Genomic DNA, 14,140 nt, shown 5'->3' on the forward strand with positions numbered 1-14,140 from the left:
CTTATTATCCAAGATATTCGCTTATCCAAGCTTCTGCTGGCCCCTTAAGCTTGGATAAGTGAGACTCTACTGTACTTTTTCAGTCAAATTTGTTGTATAACATGATGTTTTGGTGCTTAATTTGTAAAACCATAACCTAATTTGATGTTTAATAGGCTTTTCCTTAATCCCTCCTTATTATCCAAGATATTCGCTTATCCAAGTTTCTGTCGGCCCATTTAGCTTGGATAAGTGAGACTCTACTGTACTTTTTCTATCAAATTTGTTGTATAACATGATGTTTTGGTGCTTGATTTGTAAAATCATAACCTAATTTAATGTGTAATAGGCTTTTCCTTAATGCCTCCAAGATATTCGCTTATCCAAGGTTCTGCCGGCCCATTTAGCTTGGATAAGTGAGACTCTACTATACTTCCAAATAGTTTCAAGGGGGAAAGTTCACCTTTCAGGTCTGAGTGGTTGCTGTGTCAACCTCCCCTAAATTCTTTGGGAATTAATAATCCTGCCTCGGTGGAGACGGGCCTCTCATTAGACCGGATAAGCAGGGGCTTAATCGGGAGCCCAACAACGACAACACACCGGAGAACGTTTTTGCGTCTCTTGATCGTGGTTGCGTATTTTGTCCCTTGGGAGTCGGAATGCCGCGAAGACTCACATCTCTAGCCGCAAAGCCAAAGGGCAAAGCCGAGGAGCGACAACTCATCCTGTTTGTCCATCGGCAGGAGAAGATCTCACGCTGGGACTCTTAACCGTTTCGGACAAACAAAAGCAAGCCCGAAACGGCAGCAACTTCTTCCTAGTTTCTTCTCAGCGCTGTCTCGGGATGGCTTTTGCGGAACTTTTGGACCGCGTGGGCAGCACGGGCCGCTTCCAGGTGCTCAACGTGGTGCTGCTGTGCTTCCCGACCCTCTTCATGGCCACTCACAACTTGCTGCAGAATTTCACGGCGGCCGTGCCGGGACATCACTGCCGCGTCTCCGCCAACCTCACCTGTGGCGACAACGGCACCGGGAGCCTGGACTGTCGGCATCTCTTCATCCCGACGGACGGGCAGCGGACGCTGCAGAAATGTCGCCGCTTCGTCACCCTCCCGCGGCCGGCCCCGGGTTCCAATTCCACCGAACTGGGAGGAATGGAGTCCCGGGAGGAGCCGTGTCTGGACGGATGGGTCTACGAGGAGGAGGAGTTTGCCTCCACCGTCGTCACGGAGGTAAGAAGGGTCCATGCCCGGGTCGAGGTGGCAAGTGGGGCGTCGGGTTGAGCCTGGGACTCTGGTTTGGCTGGTGGGACTCCTACGAGGAAGACACCATCTGATCCCTCCCGACAGATGGCCATCTAGCCTCTGCTTAAAGACTCCACTGGACCCTCAGTCCTAGCTGGAAGGGACCCCAAGGGCCATCCAGTCCAACCCCATTTTGCTAGGCAGTAAGACACCACTTGATCCTTCCCAACAGATGGCCATCTAGCCTCAGCTGAAAGACTCCACTGGACTCTCAGTCCCAGTTGGAAGAGACCCCAAGGGCCATCCCTATTCTGCAATGTGGGAAGACACCACTTGATCCCTCCCGACAGATGGCCATCTAGCCTCAGCTTAAAGATTCCATTGGACTCTCAGTCCTAGCTGGAAGAGACCCCAAGGGCCATCCAGTCCAACCCCATTTTGCCAGGTGGCAAGACACCATCCAATCCTTCCTGACAGATGAGCCATTCAGTCTCTGTGTTGTCGAAGGCTTTCATGGCCGGGATCACAGGGATCATCCTCACAACCTCTGAGGATGCCTGCCATAGATGTGGGCGAAACGTCAGGTGAGAATGCTTCTATATTATACCGCACAACCTCTGAGGATGCCTGCCCTAGATGTGGGCGAAACGTCAGGTGAGAATGCTTCTATATTATACCGCACAACCTCTGAGGATGCCTGCCATAGATGTGGGCGAAACGTCAGGTGAGAATGCTTCCATATTATACCGCACAACCTCTGAGGATGCCTGCCATAGATGTGGGCGAAACGTCAGGTGAGAATGCTTCTATATTATACCGCACAACCTCTGAGGATGCCTGCCCTAGATGTGGGCGAAACGTCAGGTGAGAATGCTTCTATATTATACCGCACAACCTCTGAGGATGCCTGCCATAGATGTGGGCGAAACGTCAGGTGAGAATGCTTCTATATTATACCGCACAACCTCTGAGGATGCCTGCCATAGATGTGGGCGAAACGTCAGGAGAGAATGCTGCTTCTGGAACATATTAACATATATACTGTAATATTACTGTATATCTATATATATAAAAGAGTGATGGCATCACGGCGACCGACAAAACAACAAAACTACAGGCCCCCCAACCTCGAAATTTGACAACACAACCCATCATCCACGCCTCTAGGTTGATACAACAAAAAAGAAAAGAAAAATTAAGTCCTAATTAGAGAGAGAGGAATAATAGGTTTTATCCAATTGCAGCCAGTTTGAAGGCTAAGCTCCACCCACTTGGTCTCCTAGCAACTCACTCAGCCCAGGGGACAGGCAGAGTTAGGCCTCACTTAGGCCTCTTCCCCACTGCCTATAAAATACAGATGATCAGATTTGAACTGGATTATATGGCAGTGTAGACTCAAGGCCCTTCCACGCAGCTATATAACCCATTTATAATCTTATATTATCTGCTTTGAACTGGATTATCTTGACTCCACACTGCCATATAATCCACTTCAGGGTGCATTTTATACAGCTGTGTAGAAGGGGCCTCATACTTCGCCACAGCAACGCGTGGCCGGGCACAGCTAGTAATAATAATAATAATAATAATAATAATAATAATAATGTTTATTTATATCCCGCCTCTATCTCCCCCGAAGGGGACTCGGGGCAGCTTACAGCAAAATCAAATACAAAGCAATAATAAAATATGAAACATCAAAAAACAATAACAAAATGTATACACAATCTTGCCAAAATGCCAACCATTCCGGGTCCAATGTGAAACGGGCATCACTCCAGGAGAGGAGAACAATGGTGGGCATTCAATGGCTTGAAGAGTATTATACCCGCAAGAGCAGGATGCGTTGAATGACAAAACCGGCCGTGGGGCCTTCGGATGTCTAGTTTCCCTGGGCCAGGTCCCCACTCACTGAAGTCTCCTTTTTTCTCTCTTCTTTCTTTCTCCTTTCCTCCCTCTTTTCCTTCTTTCCCCTTTTTCCTCTGGGAAGCCTGGCTTGTTAGAGGTACTTTGGAAAACTATGTCTCTCGTGTATATAATTTGCCCTAAATGCTCCATGTTTTTTCCTATGTGTTCCTATTTTGCCTCTATGTTGTGTTAACCTAATGTTTTATGCTCCTGAGATCCCCATTCCCCGTGTTCCTGAACCCAAAGATGTCTTGCATCCCACACAATTGCTTAGCCTGGGAGAAAGAAACCAAGCTGGGAATTTCCTCATCAATTTCCAGCCTCACCCATCTCCTGGACTTTACCTGGACATTGCAACACAATAGCTTACTCGGGGAAGAACCAATTTCACCACCTACGCCTTTGATGAATGGGACCTCTCGCATCGGAAGGAAATCTGCATTTCTACAGCCAAACCCATCCTCTGTCATTTTTGCATGATTGTATTAATATATGATGTTTTGTTTCTCTGGGGTCTGGAACCACTAGGCCATAAGACAATAGTCTTCCTCCCCTCCTTCCGGAAGAACCTGAAAACCTGGCTTTTCCGGAAAGCCTTTGATGAGTGAATTCTGTTGGTTCAAGTTGTCTGCCTACGTAATAATAGACCCACTGATTCGCCTTCTTATTGTCATTATTGTCATTTCTAGTACTGTAATGACTATGTCAATGACGTAACTACCTCCCCCCGATTTGACACATTCGCCCTTTGGCCTAGACTTGTGTTTTATATCTGTTTTTAACGCTTTTTCCTGCAATATTGTTTTTATGATGGTTTTACTGATATTGTTGATTTATTGTTGTAAATTTATGTGTTTTGATTTGTTTTTATATTGTGATGTTGGGCAAGGCCCCATGTGAGCCGCCCCGAGTCCCTACGGGGAGATGGGGCGGGATACAAGAATAAAATTATTATTATTATTATTATTATTATTATTATTATTATTATTATTATTATTCCTGGGTAGGGCCAGAAAATGCCCTCAATCAGTTATTTTTCCTGTTCATTAAAAGGAACCCCATTCATCGACACTTAATCATCCCTTGTCCCAGCCCATGCTGGCATGTGAGCCAAGTCCCTCTCTGTGATTGGTCAGAATTAGAAGCTTGGCTGCAGCCTATGCCAGCTTGTGTATAAAAAGGGCTGTGAAACTGTATTCTGGATGCCATCTACTTTGTGAATGAATCACTAGCTGGCATCTTATCTGCAGATAATAACTGAAAATCACCTTCTCTCCTTGCTTGCTGGCTGATTTCAATTGGGCCTAATCTGAATGCTCGCCAAAGCAGGGACTCACTAAAGTGGGCAGCTCAGGCGAATCACTTGCCTGGGTTTCTGCCGACAGGCTTCTCCCTGGTCTCACTGCCAGGGGTGGCCTCCAGAAATGGGGCCAACATCAGCATAGAATCATATCATAGGTAGTAGAGTTGGAAGAGACCTCATGGGCCATCCAGTCCAACCCCCTCCGTTTGGAAGTCTATTTCAGGAGGATCTGTGGATACGGAGGTTGCGTTGTGTACCGTTGACCGCACTCATTGACCACAACGTTGCTTCTCCCTCCTGCAGTGGGACCTGGTGTGCGACTTCCGAAACCTGCAGCAAATGGCCCAGTCGATCTACATGGCCGGCGTTTTAGCGGGCGCCGTGGTGTTCGGTGGCCTCTCGGACAAGTAAGGCAACTACAAATCCCACCTCAGTGGCCCTTTGACAGTGGACGTGAGGTCACCCAAGGTCTCTGCTGCCTCCCTGTCAATGTAGGTTCGGCCGGAAAGCCCTGCTCCTCTGGTCCTGCTTCCAGATGGCCGTCTCGGGGTCCTGCGCGGCCTTTGCCCCCACTTTCACCGCCTACTGCGCCTTCCGCTTCCTCTCCGGGATGGCGCTCTCGGGCGTCGGACTCAACTGCTCCTCTCTCTGTGAGTTCCCTTCCAGCCGCCCTTTGCTCTTGCAAAGCCTCTGAGCATGTGCAAAGAGTGTCTGCTTCTCTTCCAGCGGTGGAGTGGACCCCCATGCAGCACCGGGCGACGGTCAGCATGGCCACCGGGTACAGCTACAGCGCTGGGCAGTTTGTCCTGGCCGGAGTGGCCTTTGCCATCCGGGACTGGCGCTGGCTCCAGCTGGCGCTCTCCTTCCCGTACTTTGTCTTCTTCCTCTACGGATGGTGAGTAGGTTCTTCCTTGTGTCTCCCAAACTAAGGCTCAAGGTTCTTTCTCTGGCTCCGGCCGTTCCGGCACAGGAGGCAATCAGACAGAAATCCAGTCAAAGCAGTTTATTTTCACCATAGCTATGAAAAAGGCAAAATAGCGTACACATTCAAAAGGTTTGTACTTGCAAATGGCTGCGTTTAGAAGTAAACAAAGAATATATATCTTGGCTTATCTAAACTTGACCAGTTACTGAGGATCTTCTTCACCTCCACACCTCTTTGACACAAATTGGTGTCTGTGATCTCACTTGTTTACTCAAACTAGCTTCTGTGTCGCAGTAAACAAAGAATATATATCTAGGCTTATCTAAACTTGACCAGTTACTGAGGGCCTTCTTCACCTCCACACCTCTTTGGCACAAAGTGGTGTCTGTGATCTCACTTGTTTACTCAAACTAGCTTCTGTGTCGCAGTAAACAAAGAATATATATCTTGGCTTATCTAAATTTGACCAGTTACTGAGGGTCTTCTTCACCTTCACACCTCTTTGGCACAAAAGTGGTGTCTGTGATCTCACTTGTTTACTCAAACTAGCTTCTGTGTCGCAGTAAACAAAGAATATATATCTTGGCTTATCCAAACTTGACCAGTTACTGAGGATCTTCTTCACCTCCACACCTCTTTGGCACAAAGTGGTGTCTGTGATCTCACTTGTTTACTCAAACTAGCTTCTCTGTCGCAGTAAACAAAGAATATATATCTTGGCTTATCTAAACTTGACCAGTTACTGAGGATCTTCTTTACCTCCACACCTCTTTGGCACAAAGTGGTGTCTGTGATCTCACTTGTTTAGCTTCTGTGTCGCAGTTAACAAAGAATATATATCTTGGCTTATCTAAATTTGACCAGTTACTGAGGATCTTCTTCACCTCCACACCTCTTTGGCACAAAGTGGTGTCTGTGATCTCACTTGTTTACTCAAACTAGCTTCTGTGTCGCAGTAAACAAAGAATATATATCTTGGCTTATCTAAACTTGACCAATTACTGAGGGTCTTCTTCACCTCCACACCTCTTTGGCACAAAGTGGTGTCTGTGATCTCACCTGTTTAGCTTCTGTGTTGCAGTTAACAAAGAATATATATCTTGGCTTATCTAAATTTGACCAGTTACTGAGGGTCTTCTTCACCTCCGCACCTCTTTGGCACAAAAGTGGTGTCTGTGATCTCACTTGTTTACCCGAGACACCAAGGGCCTTCTGTCAAACACAAAGATACTATCAAAGCCCACCCCACAGATGGCCATCCAGAGAAGGAGACTCCACTGGAATCCCAGGCGGCAAATTCTATGATGGAACAGCTCTTACCATCCCAAAGATCCCATCTCTTGTCTCCGTCTTGTTTTCTCTCCCGAAGGTGGTTTGTAGAGTCTGCCCGGTGGTACGCAACTGCGGGAAAACTGGAGAAGGCGCTCAAGGAGTTGCAGAAAGTGGCACGGATCAACGGACGGAAAGAACAAGGAGAGAAGCTGAGCCTAGAGGTGATTTTATTTATTTATCATGTCAGAAGCGAATTGAAAACACAGTTATAATGTATAGAAAAACCACAAAGTTAAAAGCTTGGCATTATGCTAAGTGTCCTTTGACCAGAATCTGGCCACTTCGGGTGCCTCTGGTGTGGAGGAATTTTCTCATCCAGTCTCAGCCATGGATTGAGGTTCCGGGCTCTCGCCTGCCACTTTTGGACTCTCGCTTGCTGAGGTGTTCCTTTTGCAGGTCTTGAAAGCCAGCTTACAGAAAGATACCGTCTCTGCCAAATCCAGCTTCACCGTAGCTGACCTGGTGCGCACACCGGGACTGCGCCGCATCACATGCTGCCTTTGTTTTGTATGGTAAGCTGGGGCAGATCCAGTCTATATATATGAAAATGTATTGTTTGTTTTTACTATGGAGTAAACAACAAAACCACTGAACCCAATCACACCAAATTTGGCCACAAAAGACATAGTCGTCTAAAATACGTCTTTCAATCAAAAAAACTTAGAAAAAATAGTCCAATCTATCTATATAAAAATGTAATGTTCGTTTTTACTATGGAGTAAACAACAAAACCACTGGACCCAACCACACCAAATTTGGCCACAAAAGACATAGTCATCCAATCTATGTCTTTCAATCAAAAAACCTAGAAAATTACAGTCCAAATTTCAATAATGTGCATTTTTACTATGGTGTAAACAACAAAACCACTGGACCCAATCACACCAAATTTGGCCACCAAAGACATAGTCGTCCAAAATACGTCTTTCAATCAAAAAACCTTAGAAAAAAGTAGTCCAATGTATCTATATAAAAATGTAATGTTTGTTTTTACTATGGAGTAAACAACAAAACCAGTGAACCCAATCACACCAAATTTGGCCACAAAAGACATAGTCGTCCAAAATACGTCTTTCAATCAAAAAACCCAAGAATAGTCCAAATTACAGAGGATGAGGAAGAGCCTTTCTCCCCCTAACTGCCAGTCAGAAAGGTAAGCTCTGTGTAGACCCAGTTCAGTGTAGATAAAACTACGGGACATGATATGATCAGTGTAGAACTTGGACCCATAATTCCTTGACAATACAGTCAGTTCCTTTTCGTTTCCCGACATCAGGTTCTCCACCAGCTTCGCTTATTACGGCTTGGCGATGGACTTGCAGAACTTTGGCGTCAGCATCTACCTGATCCAGGTGATCTTCGGGGCGGTGGACATCCCGGCCAAACTCGTTGCTTTCCTTCTCATCTGCTCTTTCGGGCGTCGGATCACTCAAGCGCTGAGCCTCATCTTGGCCGGGCTGTCCATTGTGGGAAACCTCTTTGTTCCTCAAGGTAAGGCCGGAGATCCGGGAGAGGTAGCAAAACATCTCACGTCTTCACCTGGTTTTGTTCTAAGATACATCCATTTTAGAGATGTTTATATTGGAAAAAAGTACCATACATACTCGAAGATAAGCCAAGTTTTTCAGCCCTCCCTCGGCTTATAATGGGGTCAAGGTCAAGGCCGGGCAACAGAACCTGGAAGCAATGGCTTGCAATAGATAATAATAATAATAATAATAAACTTTATTTTTATATCCCGCCCCATCTCCCCGAAGGGACTCGGGGCGGCTCACAACAGGGACAAGCCCGAAAACAACAACACAAGATATTTGACCAAAAACATTCCAACAATTCACAAAATAAATAATAGACAATACATTAAAATCCAAGCAATAAAATCAGAGAATTTAAAAACAAACCAGCGGGGACAGGTCTCATAAAGTGCTGAAATGAAATATTCCTCTCTTACTCTCCCTTATCACTGTGTTTTCTTTTGCAAAGCCTCCCTCGCTCTTAAACAAAGGAATGTTTTGAAAATGGAAAGAGGCCCTTGCAAGTCAGGAAGAAGAAAAATATATATCCATTAATCTTATAAAAACATTTTTCCATGAAATATTTGTCAAATTCTGCTACAGATATATAGGCATTAACCCTGGCATGCATTTGCAATCCCTATGTACCTTTATATCTCTATCTATCTATCTATCTATCTATCTATCTATCTATCTATCTATCTATCTATGTATCAACCTACTGATGCCTCAATTAATGTAATTTTATTGGTACTGTATCTACATTAATTTTATATATGAATTTTCCCCTCATATGTTTGCAGGTCTTTGCAAATCCTATATGCATATAGATCCATGTACCTGTATATCTATATCCATATATATACATTATTTAACCTACTGATGCCTCGATTAATGTAATATTATTGGTATCTATTTTTATTTCAAAATTGACCCGTAGCTGCTGCATTTCCCACCCTCATCTTATACTTATACAATAAGTTATCCCAGTTTTTTGTGGTAAAATTAGGTGCTTCGGCTTATATCAAAGTCAGCTTATATTCGAGTATATACGGTAAGTCTCAGAATTGAAGAAATACAGACTTGCCAGGGATAAACAGGTGGCCCAGTGGGAAGCCCACAGGAAGTCCTGCTGTGCCCTTGCAACTGGCTTGTTGTTGTTGTTGTTGTTGTTGTTGTTGTTGTTGTGTGCCTTCATGGTTTTTCTTCTGGGGTTGAGAGAATGTGACTCGACAAAGGTCGACTTCCATGGCCGAGTGGGGATTTGAACCCGGGTCCCCAGAGTCCGATGCTGGACTCTGCCAAAGTTCTTCTCCTCCCCAGATATGCCGCTCCTTCGCACCGTCTTGGCTGTTTTCGGGAAGGGGTGCCTGGCGGCGTCCTTCAATTGCGTGTTTTTGTACACCGGAGAACTCTACCCCACTGTGATCAGGTAGGTTTCCATCTTGGATTTGCCAGAAAAGCCTTGAGACAGGGCTGAGCCTCTATATCTCCCCTGAGACGCTTGTTAGAATTGTTAATGTGGGATTTGTGTATTGGTAGTATTTAAATGAAATTTGTGTCTTGCCTGTCTTGCATACTGATTGCATCATCCAGAGCAGGGGTCCCCAAACTAAGGCCCGGGGGCCGGATGCGGCCCTCCAAGGTCATTTACCTGGCCCCTGCCCTCAGTTTTATAATATAATATTTTTATATCAGTTTTAGTAATATAATATATTGTATATACATATAATATTGATAATAATCCTATGTTATACAATATAATACTAATAGTAATACCATATAATAATATTAATTATATGTTATATATTACATATTATATAATAGTATAGTGGTATAGTTCAATATAGTAATGTATAATGCTAATATTGGGTTATGCAAATAATATAATGCATTGTATGTACATACAGCTGCTCTGAGTCCCCTTCGGGGTGAGAAGGGTGGGATATAAATGTAGTAAATAAATGCAGTAAATAAATAATTAATTTTAGACTTAGGCTCGGCCAGTCTGACATGACTTGAAGGCACACAACAACAACAACAATCCTAATTAACTTGACTATCTCATTGGCCAGTAGCAGGCCCACAGTTTCCATTGAAATCCTAATAGGTTTATGTTGGTTAAAATTGTTTTCATTTTTAAATATTGTATTGTTCTTTCATTGTTGTTGTTGCTGTTGTTGCACTACAAATAAGACATGTGCAGTATGCATAGGAATTTGTTTGTAATTTTTTTCCAAATGATAATTCGGCCCCTCAACAGTCTGAAAGATTGTGGACCGGCCCTCTGCTTAAAAAGTTTGGGGACCCCTGATCCAGAGCGTAACATAGTTTGGAAAGAGTTAATTACTGAGAAGCTGTGTTGTCCTTGATGTGTGGCTGGAACTGGGGAGTGTCCAGACACAAGTGTGTGTGCATTACTGATTGCATCAGTTCAGTTCTGGGTTGAGTTGAGTGCTGTCTAGAGTGAGAGTCCTGTGTTTGTCTGCAAGTCTGTTTGTCTTTATTACTGCTTTCAGTAAAACTTGTACAGTAGAGTCTCACTTATCCAACACTTGCTTATCCAACGGTCTGGATCAGAGGTCCCCAAACTTTTTAAACAGGGGGCCAGTTCACAATCCTTTGGACTGTTGGAGGGCCAGACTATAGTTGGCCACCGAGCAATAATTAATAATAATGATAATAATTAATAATAGTAACAGCAATAATAATAAAAAGAGGGTTGGAAGAGACCCTTTGGGCCATTGAGTCCAATCCCCTTCTGCCTTTGTGCACCAAAAACACAAGCAAAGCACCCCTGACAGATGGCCACCCAGCCTCAATGTTAATAATAATAATAATAATAATAATAATAATAATAATAATAATAATAATAATAGCAATAATAATAATAGGGGTTGTAAGAGAAAACGAGACCCCTTGGGTCATTTAGCCCAACCCCCTTATGCCCTTGTGCCATCGGGGCCGGATAAATGGCTTCGAAGGGCCGCATCCGGCCCCCGGGCCTTAGTTTGGGGACCCCTGGTCTGGATTATCCAACACATTTTTGCAGTCAATGTTTTCAATACATCATGATATTTTGGTTCTAAATTCATAAATACAGTAAATTACTACATAGCATTACTGCGTATTGAACTACTTTTTCTGTCAAGTTTGTTGTCTAACATGACGTTTTGGTGCTTCATTTGTAAAATCATAACCTAATTTGATGTTTAATAGGCTTTTCCTTAATGCCTCCTTATTATCCAAGATATTCACTTATCCAACATTCTACCGGCCCATTTATGTTGGATAAGTGAAACTCTACTGTATATAGTTTTACCATCGTCTCTGATGTCTCTTCGTTCTACGTTCCACTGATTCCATCCAACTACTGCTGCGCTGCAAATTACTCTGACAAATTGGTTATGGGCCCAGCACGCTTCCGAACATGGGGGCGGGGTATGGAGGTTCAGCCCCGTCAGGCACTTGGGAAGAGGCTCCGCCCCCTTCCTCTAGCCCCGCCCCCTGTGTCCTGGCAGGCGCCGCAGGACAGGGATAGAAGCTCAGCCCTGACTCAGAGCTCGTAACTCCGCCCATCCCAGTCCTGGCCGCCCATTTGTGGCCCCGCCCACCTCCCCTTGCAGACCTGCATCTTGGACTAGGGTAGAGGCTCAGCCCCGCCCTCTCGAGCAGGAGCCACGCCCACCCCTCTAAGCCACGCCTCCTTTCCAGGGGGCACTGAGTCATATTTTTTCTGGAAAGGGGTGATAAATGCCAAATAATTTTGGGAACGACTGGTCTACATTGCAGAATTAATGCACTTTGACGTCACCTGAACTGCAGTGGCTCGATGCTACGAAGTCCTGTGGGGTTGTCGTTCTGCCTCTCAGCAAACAATAACTCCAACGTTTTCACAGCAGTGAAAGTGGTGCCAAACTGTGTCAATTCCGCAGTGCAGATGACAACTATTCCGTCTGTTGCACGGCAGGTCGACCGGGATGGGCTTTGGCAACACGATGGCACGGATTGGTGGGATCGTGGCTCCCTTGGTGAGGATGGTCAGCGAGTCTTCCCCAACCCTGCCTTTGGTCATCTATGGGGCGGCCCCCATCGTCTCTGGCATCGCGGCCTGCTTCCTTCCCGAGACCTTAAACGTGCCGCTTCCTGACACCATCAACGATGTCGAAAGCCCGTAAGTACGACTGAGTTGGGATTAAGCCAGGGGTCCCCAACCAAGGCCACTGACCTGGCCCCTGTCCTAAACTTTAGACTTAGGATTGACCTCAGTCTACCTGGTCTTTGGAGGTCTCTTTCCTTACCTATGGTCTTAGGAGATCATCTAGATGGCTTTTGGAGGTCTCTTTGCTTACCTATGGTCTTATGAAAGCATCTAGATGGGCTTTGGAGGTCTCTTTCCTTACCGATGGTCTTATGAGACCATCTAGATGGTTTTTGAGGGTCCCTTTCCTTACCTATGGTCTTCTGATGGCCTGATGAGATCATCAGGATAGCCTTTGAGGATTCCTTTCCTTACCGATGGTCTTATGAAACCATCTAGATTGTCTTTGGAGGTCTCTTTGCTTACCCATGGTCTTATGAGACCATCTAGATGTTCTTTGAGGGTCCCTTTCCTTATCTATGGCCTTCTGATGGCCTGATGAAATCATCTAGATGGCCTTTGAGGGTCCCTTTCCTTACCGATGGTCTTATGAGACCATCTAGGTGTTCTTTGGAGGTCTCCTTGCTTACCTATGGTCTTATAAAACCATCTAGATGTTCTTTGAGGGTCCCTTTCTTTGTCTATGGTCTTCTGATGACCTGATGAGATCATCCGGAAGGCCTTTGAAGGTCTCTTTGTTTATCTACAGCCTTATGAGACCATCTAGATGTTCTTTGGAGGTCTCTTTGTTTACCTATGGTCTTATGTTCGGGTTGACCCAAGTCTGAAACGACTTGAAGGCACACAACAACAACAATCCTAACTTTGGACTATTTCATCCTGGTTCAGCCCCCCAGCCCTTAAAAAGTGTGAGGAGCCCTGGATGAAGCAGTGCCAATGTCCAGCTCTGGATCCCTCAATTCAAGGTGGACATTGACAAACAGGAAGGTGACCAAAGGGGTCAAAGGTCTGGAAGCCAAACCCTGTGAGGAGCTGGGTCTGTTTACCTTGGAGACGAGGACACGAGAGCCATGTATAAATATTTAAAAAGAGGCCACGTCAAGGAGGACCACAACATATGTCCTTTCTTCTTCCGTGTTTTGCAACAAGACCTTTTCTAAGCAAATAAGTGTTATCTTTATCTAGAGACGCGGAGAGACGGAAAGAAGCCGAAGCCTCCCAGCAAGACGGCATCGTCCTGAAGGAGAGAGGAACGAAGGAAATCTAGAAAATGTAGAGAAAAAAGACTTGGATGAACCCAAGTGGAGCTGAGGATCGGGACCGTCCCTTTCTCGAAAGAGCTTTTCACCTGCAATGTATCGTGCAATAAAAACTGTGACATATGACATTGACATATCGGCTTATACTCGTATATATGGTAATTTTATTTTTGAAATTGACCTGTAGCTGCTGCATTTCCCACCCTCGTCTTATACTCGAGTCAATAAGTTTTCCCAGTTTTTTGGTGGTAAAATTAGGTGCCCTGGCTTATATTCAGGTCGGCTTATACTCGAGTATATACGGTACTTGGCTCCTTGTAGGACTTGGCTTCCATTCGGGTCGGCTTATACTCGAGTATATACAGTACTTGGCTTCCATTCGGGTCGGCTTATACTCAAGTATATACGGTACTTGGCTCCTTGTAGGACTCGGCTTCCATTTGGGTCGGCTTATACTCGAGTATATACGGTACTTGGTTCCTTGTAGGACTTGGCTTTCATTCAGGTCAGCTGATACTCGAGTATATACAGTACTTGGCTCCTTGAACGACTCGGCTTCCATGCAGGTTGGCTTA

General features: G+C 45.1%; 1 protein-coding gene across 1 annotated transcript; it reads left to right on the forward strand.

Moving 5' to 3' along the window:
* Positions 1 to 477: 477 nt before the first annotated feature.
* Positions 478 to 13,697, forward strand: LOC100562194 (solute carrier family 22 member 6-A). Its single transcript, XM_003230405.4, has 10 exons — positions 478 to 1,210; positions 4,737 to 4,840; positions 4,929 to 5,083; positions 5,160 to 5,328; positions 6,728 to 6,851; positions 7,087 to 7,202; positions 7,967 to 8,181; positions 9,528 to 9,636; positions 12,175 to 12,378; positions 13,492 to 13,697. Exons 1-10 carry the CDS (start codon positions 824 to 826, stop codon positions 13,571 to 13,573), a joined length of 1,665 nt encoding a protein of 554 aa, XP_003230453.2. The 5' UTR covers positions 478 to 823; the 3' UTR covers positions 13,574 to 13,697.
* The last annotated feature ends 443 nt before the right edge of the window (positions 13,698 to 14,140 follow it).

This window comes from Anolis carolinensis, unplaced genomic scaffold (assembly GCF_035594765.1).
Source record: "Anolis carolinensis isolate JA03-04 unplaced genomic scaffold, rAnoCar3.1.pri scaffold_14, whole genome shotgun sequence".
Lineage (NCBI taxonomy): Eukaryota > Metazoa > Chordata > Lepidosauria > Squamata > Dactyloidae > Anolis > Anolis carolinensis.